Source organism: Sciurus vulgaris (genome assembly GCF_902686455.1).
Source record: "Sciurus vulgaris genome assembly, chromosome: 2".
Taxonomy (NCBI): domain Eukaryota; kingdom Metazoa; phylum Chordata; class Mammalia; order Rodentia; family Sciuridae; genus Sciurus; species Sciurus vulgaris.
Genome location: NC_136462.1, coordinates 174,282,434 through 174,308,463, shown reverse-complemented (window position 1 = coordinate 174,308,463; position 26,030 = coordinate 174,282,434). Strand labels below are relative to the sequence as shown.

General features: G+C 49.3%; 1 protein-coding gene across 1 annotated transcript; it reads right to left on the bottom strand.

Annotated features, from left to right (window-relative positions):
• Positions 1-1,196: 1,196 nt before the first annotated feature.
• On the bottom strand, positions 1,197-24,944 carry ADRA1D (adrenoceptor alpha 1D). Its single transcript, XM_079126182.1, has 2 exons — positions 23,832-24,944; positions 1,197-4,574 (listed from the first exon to the last, which is right to left on the bottom strand). Exons 1-2 carry the CDS (start codon positions 24,940-24,942, stop codon positions 3,973-3,975), a joined length of 1,713 nt encoding a protein of 570 aa, XP_078982308.1. The 5' UTR covers positions 24,943-24,944; the 3' UTR covers positions 1,197-3,972.
• Between the last annotated feature and the right edge of the window lie 1,086 nt (positions 24,945-26,030).

The following is a 26,030-nucleotide window of genomic DNA, read 5'->3' as shown; positions in this document are numbered from 1 at the left end:
TCCTTACCTCTGGCTCCTGGCTCTGAAAGCTCAACCTGTGTGGCTCCATTTCCTGGATTTCTTCTTGATTCCAAACACATCCTGTGGTTTCCCCTTAGTAACCCTGAGACCAGGGCAATTTTAGAATGTGCGTAGGATCTGTTCAACATTCCCTTTGTTGCCCTTCTTCCCCCAAGGGGCAGGATGGGGGAAGGGAAGGTGGGTCAGCTCAGACAGCCAGAGTAGTGCCAAGTCCCACTTCCCAAAGGTCCCACCCCCCAGAGCCACCTGGGTCCAATAGCTCCCTGGGGAGCTATTCCAGGCTGAGAGGCTGCAGGGACTGGTTTAGCCTTTGCAAGCATCTGGTTTTGTGCTTTCCTGAAGTCACAAGAAGGAAAAAAAAAAAAAAAAAGGAAATTCTTTCCAAGTGGATGGTGAACATGTACCCCCCTGGGGGTATAACAGGACAGGAATAGAATCAGGGTCAGAAAGGCTCTGAGGAGTCTGAGCTCTGACAGGTCACTGAGGGGAGGGCAATGGAGGTTCCAAACCTTTCCCTAGGACCTGTCAGCGCCCGAAACAGGAGGGACCAAGGGAGGGAATGGCTGGTGGCAGTGGCGGTGTGGAGCCTGCAGGGGCAGTGGGGCTCCAGATGGGAGGGTAAGGTGGACTGGAAGCAGGCACTCCCACAGGAGTGCACAGCATAGCTGACTTTCTAGACTCTGGCCAGGATGAACTGTGTGTGAGCATCCAGGGGGGCTGCGGGCTACTCAGGGCTTAGTTCTGAGTAGGGGATCTTTGAAGGAGGTCTTGAGAGCTTGAGAAGATTCTGGAAGTTGGAGATCAAAAGGGCAGGGCAGGTTCAGGAAGCAAGTAGCCTTGGGGTTTGTATTTGGGGTGTCTGGAGGTCACCAAGGGGGAGGGTGAACACATGCAGAGCTGAAGACAGTCCTTTGGGAGTCATTTATAAGCAAGTGGTCATTGAGATGATGTGAAGTGGATGAGATTATGTGGAGAGTTGAGAAAAGTTGGAATAAAACCCTGGGGAAACTTTTAAGGGCAGAGGAGGGGAGGCTTTAGAGAAAGTGTGTGTGTGTGTGTGTGTGTGTGTGTGTTTGTGAGAGAGAGAGAGAGAGAGAGAGAGAGAGAGAGAGAGATGTGTGTGTGTGTGGGGAGAGAGATCCCACAGGTTTCCCTGCATGGCCCAGAGGCAGGGAGTGAATATTGCAGCAAGCATGGTGCAGCCATCAACATGGACTGTGGCAGAGTCATAGTGGAGGAGAGCAGAGAAAGGAACTGTCCCAGGTGACTTGCAAAAGCAGCCCTGGTCCTGGAAGAGTGTGAGAAGCAAGGCAAGGTGGGTGGCAGAAGCCTGCTAGAGAGGGAGGGCAGACTGCAGCTTCCATCCCTTGGGAAGCAAGAATGAAGCTTTCTAAGGATAGGGGAGGTGGACTTAGGCAAATGCCATTGTCCCTGGAAGCTTGCTTCCATCCCCATCACATCTCACAGGATCATCCCTTTCCCACTCACCGATTCCTTCAGGCTTCATCCATCCTTGAAGCACATGTAAAGGAAATTCCCTGAAGGCAATAACCCTTTTTTACGTGCAGCTCCAGGACAGTCTCTCTAATCAGTCATATGGTCCCAACTGGGGGACCGAGGCACCTGGGGACCCAGGAGATGGTGCTGCGAATGCATTTCTTCCAGGCATTCCCAAATCACTCACAACACTCCCTCTCCCACAAGGGCGTTGCTACTCCTTTCATTCCTTTTGGGGATTCTCTGACCCTCTGACATGTCCCAAGAGCAAGGTCAGTGGCAGTGTTCTATTGGCTTTTAGAGCAAGATCCCTGGATGCCTCTGCTATATGGCATGGCCTCGCTGGGGGCTCTGCAGCCCTCCTGCACCTCTGGTGGGCTTGGTACCTGGTGTGAGGGTACAGGAGGAGGCAGCTGGGTGCAAATGGCTGCTGTGCCCAGGAGACAGGGCTGAAGCTTGAACTTAAGAACTGTTTTGTAGGTGATCATCACACCTGGAACAAGTACCGAGCAAGACTTCAGTTCTTCCTGCCTCACTTCCATTGGGGTATGTAGGGCAGGGAGGCCCCCCAAATCCTCCTTCCCATTCTCTTCTCTTGCCCTCACTGTTGACCTCTTGTGGATTCAACTAGCCTGGAGTGTGGGAGCCAGCATTTACCTTGCTCAGAACTCTTTGTTTACCACTGTGCATGAAGCCAATGTTCAGTCATTTGACACTGGGTTCTGCCTCTTCTCCAACCCCTGATTTGAAAGATTGCTCCTACCTCTGTGAGAAGACAGCAAAGGATGCCTCCCAGCTTTACAGTGGCAATACGTGCAAAGTATGCACTATACTATGAACAGTTCACAGCACTGGCTATGAACTGCCCTTCCTGTGCCTGGGGGTTTGGGAAGACCAGGTCTGCAAGCCCAGATCTTTTTATAGACCCACCATGTGAAATATCTGCTTCTAAGTCCTGCTGTTGGCTGCTTTTTTACCTTGTAAAGGGATGTCAAAGGCTTGAAATTGTGGTGACCTTTTGAATAGACTACCTCCCTTGTACAAGATAGAAATTTCTGGCACACAATATTGGTCCATGTAGGCTCAGCAGTGGCTTTTCTAGTTTCAGAATAATCCCAGGCACCCCAGGGTGATGTTTAACCATTGCTCCTTTCAAGGGTTCACTGGCCACAATCATCACTCTGATGCTGGTTGGATAAATGTGGTTGGTATTATCTAGCTGAAGACTGAACTTCCTACAATCCATGGGAATATGAGATTTTACTTAAAGCTAACAAACACCTGATGCTAGGTATGGGTTTTCTTCCTAGCCATGTATACCTGTCTACTTGGGCTTGTATATCTTTTTATTTAAAGCGATTTTTTTTTTTTTACCCATTTAACTGATGACCACCTTCCTCACTGAGGCCCTCAAAGCATCAGGGATGCATCAGGGGAAAATTTGTGCTTATGATTACAATTTGGTTACCAAGATTAGTCATGTGAATTTTAAAAGCCAATAAAACTCCCAAGTCCTTTGGTCATTCTAAAAGACCCAAAGGACAGTAGTCATCATTTAAAGAGACAGTTGAGTTGAAACTAGAGAGATAAATAGATACCTAGTCTATCTTGTTGTGCACCTAAGGATTTCTAAGGATTTTAGAAAAAAAATTCTTTATGGATTATAGGCTAAAGTTTGCACAATTTGGACAAAATATAAGTACTCTTACCAATAAATATGTTTCAAAATGACAAATAAAGCTCTCCCCAGTTGGCAGCTCAGAATCCCAGCAAGAAGTGATGGGCACAGGCACAATGAGCTATGTACAGAGTGTAAACAGTAAGGCCCTTGAAGGGAAGTAATGAGGGGCAGAGCCAGGTGATGGGGTGTGCAATGGACCAGTGTAGGAGCGTGGGGAGGGGGTAGTGGGCCCAGGGCAAAATACAACGGGTTTGTATGACAGTCATCCAATATGCCACCAAAGCTTGCCAGCAGTGGTGATAGGTTCACTGGGTCCAGCCAGTAGGCAGTTAAGGAGAAATTGCCCATCCAGGAGCCCTGACCCCATTGTCCTTTCCCCTGGGGGCAGTCACGCAAGACCTTGGTGCCTCTTCCTCTCGAAGAGGAGTAACGGGCTTGCCTGGCCATATTGGGGGTGCCTACTCAAGTCAGGGCAGGGCAGGTGGGGCTGTTAGTTTATAAAACAGGAATTGGGTGCGAATGGCATCACAGATACTGCAGCCCCTCCCTCCTAGGAAAAGAGCTCTGCGCACCTGTGTCCAGCAGGGGGCCCCATAACTCCCCACCCTTCAAGGGCTCCAGCCCTGCTTGCTCCTGGATGCCACAGAAGCACCCAACCTGAACATTTTTTGAGTCCTTGATCCACCCAGGCCTCTCCAACAAACCCAGCCTCCCTCCCCACAAGGCCCCTACTCCCCACACTCAGCACATTCCCCAGTCTAACTTGGGGGTCCTTAAATATCAGTCTCCCGGAGGTTGCTGTAGTCGGCCAAGTCATAGGCCTGGCAGGTGGCGCCCTCCGCCACATCTTGGGGAACGCCTAGGGACACGGCTTCCACTTCCGACCGCAGGGCACACGCGGCCTCTGCGTGCTGCGCGCCCCCGGTGCGGATCTTTTGTGACAGGCTGGAGACCTTGGCCCGCAGCTGGGTGGTTGGCCTCCGCAACGGCCCGAGCAGCCTCCACTCGCGAAAGGCGCAGGACGGCTTTCGACGGCTAGAGCCTGGAGCCTGCACCTCGTCCGTGCCTGGGCAGTCAGGAGCTGGGGGCGCTATGAGAGCCAGCGGCGCTCCGGGGGGCGCGACACTCGGGCTGGGGGAGCCATCGGGGCGCGGGCCACTGGTCGAAGCCCTCCAGTGGTGGCCGTAGACACGCCAGAGGGGACGACGGCGTCGGCGTCGGCGGCACTGGCAGCGCAGGAGGCGGAGGAAGGCGCGCTTGAACTCGCGGCTGGAGCAGGGGTAGATGAGCGGGTTCACGCAGCTGTTGAAGTAGCCGAGCCAGAAGATAACCTTGAAGACTCCCTCCGATGGCTTCAGCTGCGGGAACAGGGAGCCTGTAGGGCACAGAGACCTGGTTTGGTTAGCTGCTCCGGGAAGGAGAGGTCCAGGCAGGCCCTGGGCGCAAAGGGGACAGCCTCTCTACCCACTTCCGGGAGCTTCAAGGGATCTCCCCCAGAGATACAATTCAGGAGCTCCATGAACTTGGATGGGGGAAAAGCAATCATCTCCACGTTTACTCACTTCCACCTGAAACTGAACATTTTCTTCAGTGAGTTCAGGCAACAAATTAGAGTAGAATTGCAGAAAACCATGTGAAATTGCTGTTTTTGTAGATCAAAACGAATAGTGCAAGATTGGCAGTTCCCGCAGTTATTTTCCTATCACATTCAATTGCTGCGGATGTCATGAGATTTTCTCTGTGCTTCTCATTATTTGAAAATGACAGTCGTTAGAATGTATCACTAGATCTCATTTAATGCCTTAATGTGGAGGCACATTTCTTACCAAAGTCACTGATTTCATGTAAAAATATTTTGACAACATTTTCAGTAAAATCAGTTTCATCTGCCATTTTTTTTTTTTTTTTGTATTTTGTTTTATGCTTTTGAAAGTACTACTGAAGAGGAATAGATTTCACCAGGTACCTAGCACCAAAAGGGTAAGAACCTGGAAATTAAACCTTGACCTAGGCTTACCCCATGCCAGGCATTGTACTGGTTTCTCCTGTGAGGAGGCAGGAAGGATGGTTCTTGCTCCCTGGGTAGCAATATGAACATCACTGAAATGCAGGTGGGTGATGGTAGTGTAGTACTCAGTTTTGTGCACATATGGAGGGGGCTCAGGCTTAGCAACAGCTTCCAGGGATTTCGGAGAATCAGCCTGGTTGGGAAGGGTCAGAGTGTCTTACAGGCAAAAGTCACAGGTGGGCGAGGATGCCAAATTTGGAGCCTGGAAATAGCCGTAGGATCAACTCATGAAACTTCACTTGGGGCAGATGGTGAAGGGCTTTAAATGCTGGAAAGTTCAACTTTTATTTTGTGGGTTAAGAACCATGAATTTTTAAAAGCAGGTCAGAGACTGGGCACAGAATTAGGCTTCAATAATCACAATGCCCATGGGTTATCAGAATGCAGGACAGGGAGGCTGTTCCATGGTGGTCAGGGAAGACTTCTGGGATGACTTTGTGGGGCACTAGGCAGTGGGGGTGGGGATACCGGTCTTGGAGCTGTGCTAGGAAGACCCTCCTCCCCTGACATCCCTGCCATAGACCTGAAGGAGGCCATGTGTCTGGAAAGAACAGCCAATTGCAAAGATAGAGTCCAGGAAACAGAGGCCACTTTCTTGTCCTTCTCTACCTCAACAGCAGTAGGGGGCCCAGGGTGTTCCATCCTAGACAGGGGCTGCAGCTGCCTATGAGACTGAACAGTCCAGGGTCCTTGACAAACTGTGGAAACTTCTGTATCTCCTCTTGCTCCCTCTCCTCAAATAAAAGCAGGATCCCCTAGTGAGGGGCAAAAGGCACCATGCCCCACTCTTTGACCTGGAGACCCTTGTATGTCGCCCACCCTTACCATATAGAAACAGTTCTGGGTACCACAGATGTGGTGGAGGAGAGGAGGGCCACACAGCATCACACAGCCCATGAGCAAGCTATTTGGCTAACTAAAGTCTCACTTTGTATTTCTGTGAAATAGAGATAATAATATTTCTCTGAAAGGGATGTGGTAAAGATTTATAGGTTTCAGAACTACTGTGTTAGCAGATTCTTAAATGCCAGTGAGAGACTGGGGATGTAACTCAGTGGTACTGTGGTTGTCTAGCATGTGTGAAGCCCTGTGATCCCCAGCATCGCAACACCACCACAAACTGGTGTTTATTCACCTCCCTTCCTACTTTTTCTGTGGCTTTTGAGAGTGGAGAATATATCCCTGAGGAGAGACCAGTTTCCACATATAGAGAGTGACCAGAAACAGTAGCTGAGATGTGGTAGGTTTAGGGTTGCTGGAGCATCAGTCTGGGTGGGTTGAAGAGGTGACTCTCCCTGGGAGAGGTCTGGGTAGTCCCTGGAATGTGCGGGCCACCAGGGTGGACCTCAGCTTCCAGGAAGGCGGCCCTCAAAAACAGCATCCCTCAACGGCTGCAGTCAGATCAAGTGCTGAAAATAACTTTCTGACTCAGACTACAATTCTTTTATATTTAGCCCAGGATGACAAATCAGTGGACTATGCTTTCCAGTGGTGAGCCTGAAGCCGGCCAAAGGACATTGTTACCAGCATGGTTTTTATTCAGATTGGGGGGCAACATAGCATTTTATGATGTGGCCTGGGTCTTGTAAACATTAATATTCTGATTTATGCTCAACTGACCTGTGTGAAGCCTGCTGTGAACAGGGAATTCCTTATTTATCAGAGAGCTAGAATTCGAACTTAGCCTCCTGTCCCAAGATTTCCCCAGTGTGTCCTATTGAGGATTTTGTCTTACTTTGGGATCTCCCAGAAGCAGACTCTGAGAAAGATTTAAATGCCAGTCATTAATTTGGGAGACAAATGAAATACCTGGAGTGGAGACAGAAAAAGAGAAAAGCAGGGAGCCAATAAGAGATGGCTATCAAGTTAGTTATTGATACGGGTAACTGGGGCTTAATCCTACCAGAGGGGCTCTGGGTGACTGTGCAGAACACAAACCTCAGAGTGACCCAACTAGGGGCAAGGGAGGTGGGATATTTCTATCAGTCATGTCAGGCTGCTCCATCTGGGTGTTCATTTTTCCTACTTCTTGCCTGCTAACTGGGTGAACAAGGATTTTGGTGGGCAGAGAAAGTTCCTGGGTAGTGATACAGGCAGGTGCTAAGGGAGAATTGGTTCCATATGCACTGAAGGTCTAGGGGACTAAAGACCTTAAAGGTCTGTGCCTTGGGCTTCAGACTCCACAGCTCCTAGGAGACGTTCCTCCTGTTCTCATAGATGGCAGGCCCGAGGTTCCTATAGGCCAGCTTTTGGTGGGACTTCTTTCTGGAGAACTTCTTTCTATCAACTCCTTTTGATCCAGCAGAATTATTTGTATTTCTTTCCCCCCAGCCAACCCCCAGATCATCACACTTACTTCTAAGGGTCAAGAACACTGGAGGTAATTATTGGTTTTCTGTTTATTTTGACCTTAAATGCTTGGCACATAGTGCTTGATACATTCATGGACTTTTCTCTTTCTTTCTTTCTTCTTCTTTTTTCCTTTTCTTTTTTTGGCACTGGGGATTGAACCCAGAGGCACTTTACTACTGAGATACATCGCCAGTAGCAAAAAGAAATAAAAAGAAAAAAGAAAAAGAAGAATCCATAAATGTCTCAAGCCCTGTGTGCCACACATTTAAGGGCAAGTCTCCTGCAGCCTGCTTCCCACACGGCAGCTGGGGGATCCTTTGAAAACGGAAGCCTGAGCATTTCATTTCCTCACTTAAAACCCATTTCCCACTGCCGACCATGACTTCCTGTCCTCTCTTTCTCATCTGTGCTTTGACCTTCTTCCAACTCCTCGGATTCCTCCGATCATGCCCTTGCTTCTAGGCTTAGCTGAACACCTGCTTGCTAGCACTTCAGCCGTTCCCTACTCCATCCTCCCCTTGGACTTAGGTTGGATTCATCCAGCCAGATCTTAACCCCAGGCAATTTAACCCATCTCTGAGCATGCTTAGGCCTCCAACCTCAGCCGTGTCCAGGAGCTGTAGCAATCTCAGCGTCATCCTTGGCAGCTCTCTCTACTGTTCTGTGCCAGCCCTTCCAGCTCTCTGAGTCTGGCTACCACCCTTTCTTCTTCTCCAGAGCAGCCGATCTCATCCTCTGTTTCACAGAGGGAACCGAGGCCACAGAAGCTAGCCGCTTGCCCAAACCTTCTGGCCTCTCTTCCTCCTTGGTTAGAAAGGAGTCACTCTTCCACCCACGGTTGGTGTCCCTGCCTGTGTTGAGGTCCTTGATCCACCCTGTCACAGCTGCTGTCTCTCTGGCCATGACCTTGTTCTTCTCACCTTTTCCAGGCCACTCCTGCTGCCTCTCTTCCCCAGGGCATGTCACCTGTCACCCCGCTGCTTTCCCAGCCTTCGGATATCCCTCTTGTCCGCCTGGATGCTGCTCATTTTATCTGTGACTTCCAGGATGCCAATTTTGTGATTTGTAAACTACCCTTTGTCAGTTTCTTTTCCTTTCTTTCTTCGTATACTTACCCTTTAATAAAATTTGTTATAGCTCCATTGCTCTATGACATGATGTTTCTTGGAGGCAGGGATGGAAGTTGTCTTTTTATTCCATTCTCTAGCTACAAGTGCCTGACCCAGAACAGTGGCTCTGAAATATTTGTTGAATGAATGCATAAATGGCATTTGGATAGGTGGTCTCCAATGTGCTGAGTGCTTAGTATCCATTAGGCTCCATGTTGGGCCCTTGATGTGTTTTCTTCAATGAATCCTCAAGACATCCTGCTTTGTGGAGGTTCTAGTTAACCCTAGAGATTGGGGTCAAGCTATGCACTGAGCTTGTCTGGTCCTAAAGTTCTTGGTCTTCCCACTTCATCACTTAAAGATAAAGGGTCAGGGACCACAGTCATTCCCTTTATTCCTCTAGCAGGTGCCCCATGAGCAGCATGCCTGTACCCACTTCTGGGCTTTAGCATGGCTGATCTGGCCAGGAGTGTGGCCCTCCTCTTTTCTCCACAGGTGGCTTGTCCCCTGTGGACTCTGCAGAGACCACCTTCTCTGCAGGTGTTTCTGTGATTAATCTCACCCTGCCTGTGGCCTGGGCAGGTGGTGGTGGTCTTTGGATTGTGTGTGTCCTGCATACTCTCTTCAGCTTGCCCCAGGCTATGCGACATTGTTGGCTTTCTGTAGGGCCTCAAGGGTACCCTATGGCACTCAGAAGGGCTGGGCTATTGTTGCCTGCTCTCTGGAGAGAGCACCAAGTAGACCCCAGACTCCTAGGATGAGTCCAGAGAGCTGCCTGGGCATCTCCTTCACCTCCTGCAAATCTTTGCTCAAAAGTTACCTTTTGGAGACAAGGAGTGGAACCACCATTGACCCAGTTATACCACTCCAAGGTATTTATCCTGAATAATTAAAGTCAGTACATCATAGAGATGCATGCATACCCATGTTCATAGCAGCACAATTCACAATAGTCAAATTATGGAACCTGCCTAGGTGTCCATCATCAGATGAATGGATAAATAAAATGTAATATATGTGTATATATATATATATATATATATATATATATATACACACACACACAACAAAATTTTATTCTGCCATAAAGAAGAAATAAACTATGCCATTTTCAGGAAAATGGATGGAACTTGAGAATATTAGATTAAGTGATATAAATCAAACTCAGAAAGTCAAGGGTTGCATGTTTTCTTTCACATGTGGAAGCTAGAGAATAAGGTGGGTGGGAAATCATGAAAACAGAAAGGAGACCAGTAGAATGGAAGAAAGGGATCAGGGGGTGGGAAGAGGGGAAGGAGAGGGGAAATACTGGGGAATGATATCAACCGAATTATATTGTTTTATTGTATACATTTATGAATATGTAATAACTAATGTCATTACTACATATAATTATAGTGCACCAATAAAAATATGGAAAAAAGTTACCTTTTAGGCATGAAGTGGATTGCTGTTGGTGCCCTCACTCCCAGCTGCTGTGAGGGTTGGCTACCAAAGGCTACTACTCATCCTCTTATCTGGAGAATTGTCCCTAGCCAATGGGCACTGCTTCAACTGGGGAGATGAATCTGATCCCATGTTGCAGCCCGCAGCCAGGAACAGCCTCCTTGCCTGAATGTGGTACAATTCTGTGCTGCCCTTCTTGCTCCGATCCCTAGGGGAGTCAGACTGATGCCAGCTTTTGTTGGAGACCACAATCTGAGTTTAACTCTTCCCCTGCCCTATCTGCTTCCTCCCTTCCTCCCAAGTGTCTCCTGAGAACACTCTCTCCATTAATTCTTTATAAAAAGAGCCCCCATCTCAAACTTTGCTTCTAGGGAACCTGATCCAACACACTCTTGTTCAAGTTCCTGAATGTTTCTTCAAGTTCTTTTGCTTGGTCCTCAAACTTTGATCCAAGGATTAGTCCTTGGTCACCGCCATAACTTGTCTGCCTGCTGTTGGGAAAGGTGGGACAAGAGTGTGCACATTTGTGTCCATTTCTTCTCATTTGAAAGGTGGCTTGGGGTGGGGTGGAAGTGCAGTGGCTACTCTTACCACCTATGAGTAGAGACAGTAAGGATGTAGGTGGGAGATGACTGACCATAAACAGCTCCTGCCTGCTTCTCTCTGATACTTGTCTTTGTTTTGTCATGTGGTGGGCCTTCCAGCTGGCATGGCTGCTCCTGCCTGCCTTCCCCCATTCCCTCTATTGGGGTTGCTATGATTTGGATAAATGTCCCCCAAAGACCCATGTGTTAAAGGCTTGGTCCCCAGTCTGGGAGATACTGGGAGGGGATAGAACCTTTGAGAGATGGGACCTAGTGAGAGATCTTCAGGTCACTGGTGGCATGTCCCTGAAGGGGATTTTGGGACCCTGGTATTTTCCTCGTCTTCTTCCTTTACTTCCTGGCCATGAGGTGAGTGGTTCTGCTCTGCCATGCACTTCTGCCATGATGAACTGCCTTGTCACAGGCCTCAAAGCATACTGATCATCAGCTGGAACTTCCCAAACTATCAGCCAAAATAAACCTTTTCTCTTTTTAATTTAATTATCTTAGGTACTTTACTTTTTTTTTTTTTTTTTTTTTTTTTTAACAGTGATGCAGAACTGACTCACACAGGGGAGTCTGTGTCAAGAATATGACCTAGAGCCCAGTGGACTGGACCTCTGCTGGCAGAAGAGGCAGGGTTTCACCTGTGTCAGCAAACAAGCATGTTGGCTAGGTCAGCCTGGTCCAAGAATTATTGGGGAAACTGAGGTGGGGGATTATTTGCAATGTAGATTATCACAGGCCAGTCCTCTCTTCTAAGGACTGGGAATGGCCAAGCCCAGGAGGAGCTGCTGAGATAACAGGTAAGGCAGGAAAGGACATGGCTGGAGCTGAGCAAACTGGCCCAAGCGCGCCGAGAACAGACAGCTCTGAAGCCAGGGGGCAGACTGTGTGATTAACAGTACTCTTTTGGCATCACCAGAAGGGAACTTGTTCTTGGCAGACCATCAGAATTCACAGCCAGTCTCTCCCATAACTTGTAGCCAACCATGAAATATCAGGCTTTACCCCATCCTTCCCCATTTCTTACCTACTCCTCCCACTAGTGATTTTTCTACCCATAGTACACCATCCTCTCTGACTGAAAGATACAGAGTGTTAAAAATATTCTGTCCTTCTAGATATTCAGGTCTCCTCCCACCAGTGAGGCTAGCAGAGAAGGAATTCCAGCTCCAGATTCCCTTCTTGTCTCTCAGTTCTCTAGCTGCTCCTGCAGTGGCTCTGACCCTGGAGTTCAACAGCCCCTCCCAAGAGGGGCTGAACCTCCAACTCCTCACAGACCTCTTTGCTAAATTAGAAAGGGTCAGATAAGCCTCTCTAATAAAGCACATTGGGTTGAGACCTGAGGGCCCAGTGGGGAGTGCGCCATGCATCTGACAACTGAGGAAAGAGAATTCCAGGCAGAGGCAAGGGCATGAGCAAAGGTCATGAGGCATCAGGGTACCTGATAAATTGGGGGATAACCAGAAGTCAGGATGGCTGCAGCAGAAGGCAAGGAGAGTGGTAAGAGATAAGCCATTTGAAGTGGAAACACTCACAGAAGGCTGACAGAAAGAGGTGAGCTGGGTAGGAGTCAGATCTCATGGATTGTGAGCATGTGGAGGGGTGAGTTGAGGGCACCGTGGGGCCAGCTGTGACAAGCCAAATCTCTTGAATTCCTTGCATTGCCAATTTTCCATGGTAAGGGGCAACTGGCAGGCTCTTCTTTCTTGAGAGGGACCAGGAATAGGCCAGAAGTCTTTCTGTGCTGCCATGATAGTCTCAGGATCCTTGGGCTCCCTGGGGCCAACAGTGAACTATTGGTCTGACCTGGGACACACTTCCATGGCTGCAGGGTGGGGAGGGAGGGGCAGTTCCCAGAGCACAGAGGCTGTGTGGAGGCCACATTAAGGAGATGAGCCATGGACTCATGTCCTCTTGCCATGGAGAGGCCTATACCAGCTCCTGCTCCTTTCTTTTCCACTTTTTTCCCTCCTCTTTTCCTCTCTTTTCTTTACTTTCTCTTCCTCTTCCTCCTCTTTGTTGCCACCTCATCACTGATCTTCCCTAATCTAATCTGTAGCCCTAGAACAGGCCATACTCAAGCTCTGAGTGACTGCAAGTTCTGCAGTTCTCCAAGTAACTCCAAGACTGCAGTTCTTCTGAATGGCCCTTGTGCTCAGACACACTGGACCCTGACCTAGGCGTGAGCCTCTGAGCTCTGGGGCAAGCTAGCAAATGGTACATGGCACTTCCGCCAGTGCAGAGAAGGTCCTCTGGTAGTGGCCACTCTGTCTGGGAGTCCCAGCACTGAGCTGCCTGAGCATTGCCTCCCAGGCCCCATGTTAGTTCTCAGGGCCCAGAAATTTGTTCTCCTGGGCCTTCACCCACAAAGTGAAGGAATGAAAATCCTCCATCATCTCTAGGGTGCAAGGTGAAGCAGAGCTCCCTGGGCTAAAGATGGGATCCCCAAGGAGTAGACTCAGGGTCTCTGCAGGTCCAGAAGAGGATTGGGCCACGCAGGAAGTAGTCATGTCCCATGGCAATGCTTGGGACCTTCTCTTGGCCAGCATCTGGGGTAGGAGGGAGCATGGCACTGAGCCTGGGCATTGGGTGCAGGGGCTGAGGGGTTGGGTGAGAGATATAGCTGAAAACATGGCTGTGGATTGATCCTTAACCCTGGGGAGACTGGAAGGCTTGAGAAGGAGAAGAAAGGGGAGTCCAGAAAGGGAAGACAGTGTGGTTGGGGTGTGCAAGTGTGACAGACAGAATAAGAGCCCCCAAAATATCCAGACCCATGAAAGCTACCTTCTATGTTGAAAAGGACTTTGCAGATGTCATTCAGGACCTTGAGATGGGGAGACAATCCTCAATTCTCCAGATAGGCACAAAGTAATCACAGGGGTCCTTGTGAGGGGAAGTGAGACAGGCAGGTCAGACTCAGAGAAGACATGACAACAGAAGCAGAGATCAGAGCATGCCTGCAGGGTAGAGGAGGGGCCTAGAGCCAAGGAACACAGCCACCCCCAGAGGCTGGAAGAGGCAAGAAGGGAATTCTCCCCTAGAGTCTCTAGGAAAAGCTCAGCCTTACAGAGACTGATTTTTAGGACTTCTGACCTTCAGAACTGGGAGATAATATGTTGTTTTAAGCCACTAAGTTTAGGGTAATTTATTATAGCAGAAACAAGAAAATAACATTGGTGGGAACTTGGCACCTAAAATGTGGGTCTGGAACTTAAATATGGATCTGAGGGGAAGAGGGCCTTCTAGGAAGGTTGAGAAGGCACAGGTGGAGGAGTAACAGGTAAAGAGAGAGATGAAGGATTCTGAGAGGCCAGAAGAGAGAATGCAAGCTGACATACAGGGGTGAATGAAAGAAGAACTTGAAGAAGCCCCTGAGTATGAGGTTCTGGCAGCCACCAGTGACCATGCCAAAGGAAGATCCAGGGCAGTGTGTCCTCAGAGGATGAGGGTTGGGGAGAGGATGGCAGGAGATATTTGAGTGAGACTAATTGGTAGGTGGAGTATTATCAATAGCAGAATATTCTTTAAAGAAGTTAAGTAATAAGGAATACTCTTGCAAATAAGTGAAAAGAAGGAAAGATCACAGTGAGAAGGCAGGAAGAGGGTAAGGGAAAAGGGGGCCATAAGGTTGACAGAAAGTCTTCTTTAAGAAAGCTTTTGACATATCAGTACCCTGGGTGTGGGCAGAGGAGAGGTGGAAGGTAAGGAGCGTCAAGCAGTGGCTGGTAGAGGAAGATCTTTTGGAAAGGAAAGAGCTTTGAAAGGGAGTCAGAGCTGACTGGGAACCTGCAGGACTTCTGGAGAGATCCTAAGGCCTGCTGCCAGGCAGAGCCCAGACTATGAAAGATGATTTTTTCTTTAGTGAGTGCTTACCTAGATCCTGGTTTGCTTTGGTTCATGAGAGATGATGATTCAGTTTTACTAACCAACTTTGCAAGCTGGTTAGTATGTGTGTGTGTGTGTGTGTGTGTGTGTGTGTGTGTGTGTGTGTGTATTTTGCTAGCTTGTAATTGACCGTAGTAGGAATATTTATACCATGGGAATGGGCAGATGCTACAAATCAACTCCATCCCAGAGCCATTGTTGAAAATTTCCCAGCACACCACTCTATACCACATGGAAGAATGGCCTGAGTCAGGAAGTAGAAGTAGGTTGAGGAGAGAGAGTTAAAAATGGTCAGAGAGGATGAAGTGATAGATCATGGGACTAACTGACTAGGGAAGGGAGGTGTAATTGATCAGGTGACAAAATGTAGGGCAGAAGGGTGAAGCCTTGGGTGGCTGAGATCAATGAGAGATATAATGGGAGGCAGGACAAGAGCAGATCGGGGCAGGCATCTGAACTTGGGCATGGCCCTAAGTAGAATTGGGGGAAGGAAGGTCACTGTAATGGGAGGCCAAGGTACCATCATGGTTAGCCTCAATATAGTGATGTCACACTGATGACAGGGCAGGGGTGAAATTGGGGGAGAAATCTTGTGACCCTAAGACTCAGGTCTTTAATGAATGAGGCAGGTCATTCAAAAGGTCATGGAAAGTTTGGGCCAGCACTTTAGTGGGAGTTAGGCAGAGGATGAGATCTGCAGGGAAGGGATCTGTATCTGTGCCCTAGGACAAAAACCCTTCCCCATCAGTGGTGTATATTTCCTTTACAAAAGATTATTTTTCCTAGCTCTGTCCACAATTCAGAATCAAGGGAACAGCTGAAAGCTCAGACTTTCTTTGGTCTGTGACTTGTCATTTTCCACTAAAAGAGACCAGAAATTTTTAGAGAAATAACTATTTCCAGGTCCAGGGCAAGAAAGCATAAGCTGAAAGTAAAATGTCTCACCAGATCAGAAAGCAAGAAAGTACTCAATATTCTCTAGGTTGTGCCAAAGGTCTCAGGAGCCAACTTGAAAAGGCACCCACTGGTCAAGCCCCAAATTGTGATGTGTGTAAAGTGTCAGAATAGCATGGATGTCTAAAAACCATGGCATTACCATGGTATTAAAAATCCCCCATTGGTCACCTCTGGAAAGAACACTGGAGAACTGACTCCTCATTTGATAAGTAAGGGGGAACACTGAGTACCTTTCCTGCCTTTTCTATAGACACTATTTCAGTCAAACAGCTAGTGGTGAATTCTTTTGGGAATTCTAGTGAATAAATGCAGAAGTACTGATAGGATTAAAATACTACCACTTTAAGCCCCAGTGGTCCAGGCCATGATCAGTGCTGCTAAAGGCAGTAGACCTTATAATGGACAGCTCCGGCTGACAGTACCTGAACCTTGATCAATCTTGGCATTGCAAAAGAGAATTCTTGTCCAAACCACCAAACCTGAATCTCTTCAAACCAGCTTATAGGCAGTGCAGGGAACAGAGGGACATGGTAAATGGTAAATGGCACTACCAGGATACAAAGTCCAGACTGTGGGTTACACCTTGGGAGAAGCAATTTGGTTTCTTTACTAAAAAAATTGAAAGAAAAAAAGAGGTGGTGGTGGTGGTGGTGGGGAGGAATTTATCAATTAAATAAACCTAATAGGCAAATGAACCACATACAATACATGTATCTTTTTTGGATCCAATGATCAAACAAAGTAAATGTTTATAAAGCAATCAGCTCCTTTTGAACACTAAGTAGGTATTTGATGATATTAAGTGGTCATTTTAATGTGTTTCAATAAATTGTAATTAACTTTTTAATGTTATTATCTTCCAGAAATATATACTGAAAAATTTACAGCCAAAGTGATATGGTATCTGGGATTTTCTTCAAAATAATCTGTAGTGGTGGGGGAGTGGATGAGGGTTGAAACCAACCAAGATTAGCCTTGGGTTGAAGCAGGGTCATAGGAACATGGGGTTTAATTATACCATTCTACTTTTGTAGGTACTTGAAATTTTCCAGGGAGAACAAAAAAAGAAAGAAAGAAACCAACCACCACCAACAACAAAAATCCAGGACTGGGGCTCTAGCTCAGTGGCAGAAGTGTGCTTAGCATGTCCAAGGCCCTGGGTTTGATGCCTAGCACTGCAGAACAAACCAAAACTAAAACCAAAAAAAAAACAAAAAAAAACAAAAAAACAAAAAAACAAAAAAAACCAAAAAAACAAAACACCCAAAAAACAACCCCCACAAAGAACCCTAATTTATGGCTTATTCATTAACATTCACTTGATCAATGTTAGATATGCTTAAATTTTTTAAGGCATGTACATTGATAGTCACACACTCATTTCACTAGTAAGGATGGTTGACATTTAATAGAAGGAAGTATACTAAGTGAGATAAACCAGTCACAGGACAAATACCACAGGATTCCACATATGTGAAGCACCTGAGATAGTTAAATTCATAGACTCAAAGAGCAGGATGGTGATTCACAATTCCTTATGGGAGTTACCAATCAATGGGCATAAAATTTCAGTTCAGGAAGATGAATAAGTTCTGGAGCTCTTCTGTACAACATGGTTCCTATAGTCAACAATACTGCGTGCACACTTGACATTTTATTAAGAGGGTAGATTTCACATTAGGTGGATAAAATAAATAAAAATAAAGTAAGTAGGAGGCTGTGCTTTACCACACAGACCCTTGGCATGGCAGGATGGGGAGAGACCATGGATTCTGCCCTTTCCTTCTTTTTTTTTTAATTAAAAAAATTTTCTTTTTGCCCTTTCCTTCTTATGCACATATTTTCTGAGTACATATTATGTGCTAAGTACCACAAAAGCACAGATAGGAGACTTCATGCCAGCCTCTTCTTCAGGTTTTCGCATTGGGATGGGGGGCTAATGTCATTACCAAAGACCTGTCACACAGCGTCCCCATCTCTTCTCCTGCATCTGCAGACCCAAGAAGTATCTCAGGAAGTTGTGGAGGTGGGTCCTTTGGCACTTGGCCAAATTTCAGACACACCTGTCTGCACCTCTCCTTACCTGACTGTCACAGCGTGCCTTCCATTCTGGACATCAGTTCCTCAGTACGGTCACATTCTCCCACCTGCCTTGTCTTGCTCTAATTAAGGTACTCAAATTGACAGTCAAGTTCATAAGTGCATACATCTCAAGCATACAGCTTGCTGACTTTACATATGCAAACACCAATGTGATAACCTCCCAGAACAAGATACAGAACACTGTCAGCCCTGCCGAAGGTTCTAGTATTTGCTTCCAGTAGGTACCAACACACACACACACATACACACAATCACTACCCTGATTCTTATTGTTAAGTTCACATGTTTTTGAACTTTATACATAGAACCATATGGAACACATGCTTTAAATTTCTGATCTGACTTATTATATTTAGTATAGTGTACACAAAATTCACCCATGTTGTTGTGTGCACCCATAATTTGTTCTTTTCCTTGTTGTACAGTAGTCCAGTTTATTTCTCCTTCTCCTGCTGATGGAGCTGGCCTCATCCCTTGACCCTTCTTATGCATTACAAGACTGTCTCATAGACTCCCAAGCCAGGGGCACCCCTGAAATATGGCTACTCTTCTATGTCCACATAGTAAGTTCTCTCGCTCCTCAAACTTTGTGATATGCATTGAGTATCGGCAAGGACAGTGTACTCTGAGGAAAGTATGTGCAGTGTTTAAGGAGCATGTGGACACCTAACTAAGTCTGGGTTTTCAGGGAGGTGTGTTGTACCAGAAAGACAGACTGACAGTAGGGAGAGAGACCTGGTGTGGCTTGTGGATGGCTGATGTGTAGTCCTAGGACGTTGGCTGGACTGTGTGGGGGCTTCTGATATCTGGGTCTCTGGACAGCTTGAACATCTTGAAGTGCATTTGTTGGGGGGTCCTGGATTCTGAGCCTCTAGGCATGCCTTGCGTGATAGCATTCAGAGGCCAGGGATGCTTTGTGACCTGCCTAACAAAAGACAGTCGGGAGTGCAAGTCTGGGGGATCTGCCAGTGGTCATCAGGAATGACAGGGGGTGTGGCTGGTGTGCGTGTGTGTGTGTGTGTGTGTGTGTGTGTGTGTGTGTGTAAGTCTTAGGGGACAGATCCGCCTCTGGGACTGGTTGGGGGCATTTCCCAGGCAGCAAAAGCCGAAGGTAGCCGAGTGCTATTGCTATGAAGATACCAAGGAGAGACGTGGCTCTGGAGTCTCTGGGAAGAGGAAGGAAGCTCTACAGCAGATGGATGCTTGCTAGCGGCAGGTTCCCTGGTTCTTCCTGTGCCTCTCTGGTCCACAGGGAAGGTGACCTGCATGATCACACTGAGTGATAAGTCCAGACCTCTGGGAGCAAGGGGACTCATGCATCAAGTATCCCAGGGGCAGAAGGCTGAACCGGGCACACTTCCAGCCGCCCACCCCTCCCAGGGCTATAACTCCATGCTGACCATGCTCCCACCTCAGGGATCCTCCAGGGAAGTCCCAGGCAGCAGCACTGACTGCTGCCCCTCCCTATAACCCTCTGCAGGTTTGCGCTGCTCTAGACATTGAGGCTACAGGATGCCCGTGAGCGGAGACCGTTTACGCAGTTTCCTGTGATTTTCCATGGCACTTAGCCCTGCGCCAGCTTGCTGAGGTCAGTGGGTATGTGTCTGTCCTGGGCAGGGCTGCCAACAGCCCCTCCTCCACAGGCCTCACAGACCAGTGTCCATAATCTCTCTTATCCAATCAGAAACATCTTTGAGACTGAAAGGAGAGCACTATCATAATCACATTGGTCAACAGGCACAAAGCAGGTCTGTCCTAGGTAAACAGGGATGTGCCATCTCTATGCATGGAACAGAAGGTTCATTGGGGTATCAGCATGGAAGCCAAGGTCACGGGGTGGGTGAGGAGTAGGTGGTGTTTATGTGTCCACAGCCATCTCTGCAATCAGCAGAATCCTTGCTGCCTAGAATTAGTGTTGAACTTTTGATGTCTAAGGTTCCATTGAGGTACTCTCTGCCTGATTCAGGAGAACGTTTGCTACACAGTTGCTCCTTATCAGGAAAGCAGGGCAGCCAGAAATGTGGGGGATGATCCCCAGTCTCTTTGGGCTCCTCAGGATTTTAGGTGTCTGGCATCTGTGTCCCCAGGGGCTCTCATAATTTAGGACACCCACTGGTGGTGCTGTCTCTCTCTGATGCTTCTCTGGCCTGACCCACAGCATTAGGTGATCAGTCCATGGTCTACAGTGCCAATGTCCCTTTAGGACTCTGCATCTTTTTCTTCGTATCCCCTGGGCTTTTGGCGGCTGTTGTTACCAGCACTGTCTCTGTGTTCTTGGGGCTGCTGCTTCTACTTAGCTTTGTGTGTGCAGGTGTTAGTGGGGACACTGTGGTGTGCTAGGCAGCCCTGGGTAGTGTCTTTATGAGTCCCATAATTTCTGTGGCTCATGGTCTTTGTGGACACATACTACTTTATCCTAATCCCTCCATCTCAGGTGCTCATTACAACTAGTGTAGCCATTGGGACCTGTGAGGAGGGAGGTTCTCTACCTGTGTGGCATTCTTGCCCAGCTGCTTTTTTCCCCCTTGTACCAGGGATTAAACTCAGGGATACTTAACATCTGAGCCGTATCTCTAGACCTTTTAAAATTTTTTTGAAATGGGGTCTCACTAAGTTGCTTAGAGCCTTGCTAAATTGCTGAGGCTGGTTTTGAACTTGTGATCATCTTGCCTCAACCCCCTGAGCCGCTGGGATTACAGGCATGTGCCACCACACCCAGCCCAGCTACCTCTTTCTCTGCTTCTTCTGGTTCTTTCAAAGCAGGTGTTCCCTAAGCTCCACCCCAGCGCCTCTCTTCTCTACTCCCTCCATCCTTTTCTGGGAGACTACACCCCATGCTCCTGCAAGCACCCCCATCCTCGACCCCATACTGAAGTTCCTCACATTCTCCATCCTCTACCATATACCTGGCACCTCCATGCCAAGATCTGCCTGCCCCTTGGAGGCCACCTTCCCTACAAAGCGGTGCTGCTCAGAATGTTTCAGGCTCCTCCAAAGGCACCTCCCCAATCCCAGGCCTGGGGGTGTGAGACCTTCCTGCCCACTTTTTCTGCCTACACAGCCTCCAGGCCACTCCTGCTCCCATAGCAGCCTCTGCCCTTGTATTAGCTCTTCAAGTCACATGAGGAGGACTGGAATATTCTGTTTCCTTGCTTGGCTTCTGGTCTCTTGCCTCATTATTATCAACGCCATTCCATTCGGCTCCACCAGCATCCCTGAGCTCTTGTGTGTATGTCTTAACATACAGCTCTGTGACTTTACATATGCACACACCCATGCAGATCTCTGCCCAGAGCAAGATACAGAACATCTATAAGGGCCCCCATGCCACCTGTGAGAAGCAGCAGAAATGTAGGAATTGAGGAAGGGGCAAAGACCCTGGAAGTGTAGGGATGATTTCTTAGAAGAGGGCAACATGTGATCTGGACCTCAAAAAGCAGCAGTAGTCCTTTTCAGTGCTTATTGTTACTGCAAAAACCAAGAAAAACCACACAATCAGCAGGACACTGGATCAACGCACCTGGAAGACACTCAAATGTACTGCTGTGAAAATGGCCCAGCATGGCATAAATTTCAAGGACATAATATTGGGTAAAAAGAGGCAAACTGAAGAATGAAATGCACAGCAGGTGCCATTGATACAAATTCTAAAGATACACAAAGCCATGCTATCCTTTGTTATGAATACAGATGCTTGTGGTAAGAGTATAAACAAATACTCGGGAGTGACAAATGCCAGATTTGCCTCTGGGGAGGCAGGGAGAGAAAGAGGAAGGCCTGGAGGAGGGCACTGAGTTGCAGCTCGGTTCTATTTTTTTTTTTTTTTTCATTTTTGAAAGGAGCAAGAGGTAGGGATCTAATGCAAATATGGAAAAAATGTTAACATCTATTCAACGTGGGTGGTTATGGCACATAGGTGCTTGTTATATTATTTTCTACTCAGTTGTGTATTATTCTGTAATTAAAATTTTAAAAGACATTGAAGAAAATATAAAAAGGGAGGTGGTATTCCCTCCAGGAATGTGTAAATAAAGAGGCAGGAGGAGAATGAGGGTACCCATGAACTGGGTGCAGGGGCTGGAGCTCAAGAGTTCTAAACCCTGGGTGGGTGAGCAGGTGTCTAAGGTGGGGGGCACACCCACTTTCTCCTGACTGATCATTTGTCCTCTCGTCCACGTGTGTTGATTTCGGAACATTCCTTGCTCCCATACCCATAACAGCTTTTGAGCAGATGATCTCAAGTGGGGGATTTTATTCATGCCTTACTCTGCACTGGTATCAGCATATCCAGCATTTGCTACATGCCACAGTTACATTCATGCAAGATAATTCTCACAACAGCACTCTAGGGTAGCATTATTATCATCACCACCATCCCTGTTTATAGATGAAGAAACAGGCACAGAGTGGGTAAGGCATTTGCCTGAAGTTACACAGCTAGTAAGAGGTAGAGCTGGAACTTGAATCCTGGCTGTTTGGTGCCAGTGCCTGTGACCTTAAATGTGGGGTTCTATTGCCCCTCATATGCCAGGTGCTGTGCTGGTCACTGTGCCTTCAGTGATGAATCAGTCATGCGACCCTGCCATCACAGAGCTTCAGAGCCAGTAGGGAAGTCAAACATCAAACCAAGTGACACACACACAGATGTAACATAACTGATGATTTAGGGAAGAAAGAGAACTTCATGATTTAAAGGAGAATCTAGGGAGGACAACTGAGACTGACAACTCTAAGAAGAGGGGAAGTTTAAGCGAAGACCTAAAGGATGAAGTGTTAGCCAGTAGGGACCCAGAGGTGGTGGTGGTGGTAGTGACTGTCCAGACAGAGGGAAGAGCAGATGCAGAGGTTCAGAAATAGGCATGGGTTTGGTAAGAAAAGAGGATCAGAGAGGTAAAACATGCAGGGGGCAGGTAGAGGGAATGAATGGGGGCAAGGTAGCTGGAGGTGGCCCCTTACTTGGGACCTCCTCTCAGGAGGGGAATCACATGTCTTGACTCGCCCTAGTTGATGTCTGTGGTTCTTGTGTAAATCCTCAGTGTCCTGTTTTGGCGTGGACAATAAATTTTTAGGCCACCCTCTCCAGTCTACGGTACAGTTTGGATTTTCTTTCCAGGGTAGTGGGAAAACACTGAGGGATTTAGTGAGAAAGTGACACATCTAATATATAATTTATAAAGGTCACTGTGGCTGCTGTGTGGAGAGGGCCTACAGGGGAGCAGAGGGGAGGCCATTGTTTCTTCCCTGACTCAGCCTCACAAGATGGAAGGAGTCAGGTTAGGGAGAAAAGGCAGGGGATGTCCCGCTTGAGCTGGCTGAGGTTGTAGCTGTGTGGGAAGTGACTCCAGGCAAATGTCCCCAGAGATGCTATCCCCTTCTTCTCCCTGTGCTGGTCCAGCCCCCAGTCCCTGCTGCAAGAGAGCTCTCAAGGAGTGAAAGGAAGCCCCTGAAAACAGTTGCCCATAATCCCAGGGCAACTTGTGAAGGAATTAGGAAAGTTCCCTGAAAGAGCTACAGGACTTAGAAAATGTAAGAAATGATGATAAACAATATAAACTGTCCATTTTATAATTTTCCCCATCTTTTCCCTTCTCATGCCACACAATCCTCTCCTGCAACTCTTTCACAAAGAGCCTTCAGAAATAAAAGCTCAGGGTGCACTCAAAGATACCAGCAAGGCCAGCTCCCAAACCGAATGAGTGCTGGAGGAGGCAGGTGGCTTCTGGTGTCTGCTGATGCACATGTTGACTGGCCAGGGCCTGATGCCCGTGAATGAATGAACACATGTGGACCCACCCACTCTGTGTGCCTACTTCACGTGGGGGTGGGTGTGTGTGTAGGGGTCACACACACAGTTGACCACACACTACGGGAGAAATCTACAAGGATTTCTAAGGATTTTCTATGGTCAGAGGAGCTGGAAACAAGACCAGGATTTGTACTAGCAGTGAAGAGGGGAAGAATGAGGTTTTGGAACCCTACAAAACGAAACCCGTTTCTTATTTTCCATGTACAAGGATGCTAAATCAACCTTCCAGGGTGGAAGATCATCCATGCCCGCCAGGAAGCCATAGCCACAGGCTTGGGGAGGAAGAGAAGGGGCCAGTGGGAGAGGGTTCACTTACCCAAGGGCAGGACGAAGAAGAAGGGGAACCAGCAGAGCACGAAGACACCCACGACGATGGCTAGCGTCTTGGCTGCCTTCTTCTCGCGGGAGAACTTGAGAAGGCGAACGGATAGCGAGCTGCGGAAGGTGTGGCCCTTGGTACTCCGAGTCCCATGCGCCCCGTCTGCGCCGGTGGCCGCACCACGACAGTGGATACGCAGCACCACCTCTGAGGCCTTGCCCCGCTCACGCTTGACGCCCGCCTCGAGGCTGCGCGTGGTGCTGCGCGCGACCACGTAGACGCGGCAGTACATGACCACGATGACTGCCATGGGCAGATAGAAGGAGCACACCGAAGAAAAGACGGCATAGCCTGCCTCCTCCGTGATGCCGCAAAAGCGCTCATCCGGGGGCACCGGCTCCTTCCAGCCCAGCAGAGGCCCCACAGACACGACGAGGGCTACGGCCCAGAGCAGCGCCAGGATGGCGGCCGCCTTGCGCTCTGTCATGATCGCGGGGTACTTGAGTGAGTGTCGCACGCCCACGTACCGATCCACCGAGATGGTGCAGAGGCTAAGGATGGAGGCCGTGCAGCACAGCACGTCCACGGCGGCCCACACGTCGCAGAAGGCCCGACCGAAGGCCCAGAAGCCCAGAACCTCCATGGTGGCGGAGAAGGGCAGAACGGTGGCGCTCAGCAGCAGGTCGGCTACAGCTAGGTTCACTATGAAATAGTTGGTGACCGTCTGCAGGTGGCGGTTGCAGGCCACCGAGAGGATGACAAGCAGGTTGCCCGCTACAGCGGTGAGGATGAAGGCTGCCAGAAAGACACCCACACCCACTCCCTGCGCACTCACAACAAGCCCCCCGACGGCCGCTGTGCCGTTCACCTCGCCACCCGCGCCCGTGCCCCCCGGCTCCCCCGCGGAGCTTTGGTTGTCCTCGCTGCCGCCCGCTCCCACCACGCCGCTGCTGCCGCCCGTGGCCCCCGGAACGCTGCCCACCGCTGGGGCCTCCGAGGCAGTAGCGCCGCCTGTGCCGCCCCCGCCGCCGCCCGCACTGGAGCCCCCGGCGCTGCTGTCCGGGCGGGGTCCCTCGAAAGTGACGCTAAGGAGGTCGCGGAAAGTCATCTCAACGCGCAGCCGTCGGGTGCCTTGCGGAGATGTAGGACCAGCGACTGGCAGGGAGGGGGCCGGAGGGCATAGCCGCAGGGCTCCGGGATCGGCCCCGCGCGCGAGTCCCGTCTGGGTCCTGCCCAAGTTCCTGTGATGCGTAGCGTGGCAGCTGGAGAGCTGAATGCCAGGCCCGGAGGCGAACGGGGCTCCCCGAGGCCAGCCGTGGAGTCGGACCAAAGAGTCTGGGCGGGTGACTCGCGTTGCTCTCTGAGCTTGCCCAGGCGATTTGGGCAAAGCGGCGGCTCCGGGACCCGGCGGTGCAGGCAGTGGCCACTGCGGCGCTCCCAACTCCGCGCGGGGGGCGGGACGGAGGAGGGGCAGCGCGTGGAGGGAGGAGGGGGCGGCCGGCGCCGAGAGAGGGGGCGCCGAGCTCCCTGGGAGAAGGGGCTCTGGACTCCAGGAGACCGCGTGTGCGGAGGTCCGGAGGGGTGGCTGTGCTGGCAAGCGCTCCGGCTCCTGTGCTTCGCCACCTACGCCTCACCGCTGGTGCCACAAGAGCTCTCTGCCCTCGCTGTTCCCTTCGGGTTCTCTCCGGCTCCTCTTCTGGACCCCCTCCCCCTTTGCCTTCAGCCCTCGGCCGCGTCCCTCTTCTTCGCTTCCTCTCTCCAGTCTCCGGGTCACTCACTGGTTGCCCTTGGACGCGCGGAGCTTAGAAGGCGCGATTTCCCGGTCCCCGGACCCTGGACTCCCGACTCCCGCCGCCAGAGAGCAGCAAGCACCCGGGATCTGCGGACTGCGGACTGGACCGTGCAGTGTCGCGGCGGTCGTCTTCTGAGACTGCCTGGATTAATCTGCCGCACCTCCTTTTTTTCTTTCAGACCACAGGCCAGAGCAGGGTCTCAAACGCTTCTCCTGCCCATTGCGAAGGCGTGGAGAGAGCCCCGGAAGGGGTCAGAAACCTGGTATGGACTGAGGCCGAAACTGGGTATGATGGGCACCGGAAGAAGAGACTGTGTGGCTGTAGCCCTGAGACCCTGCGCACTACACAGTGGTCTACATAACAACTTCCACTCTGTTACTTTACTCTACATCAAATGTCAGAA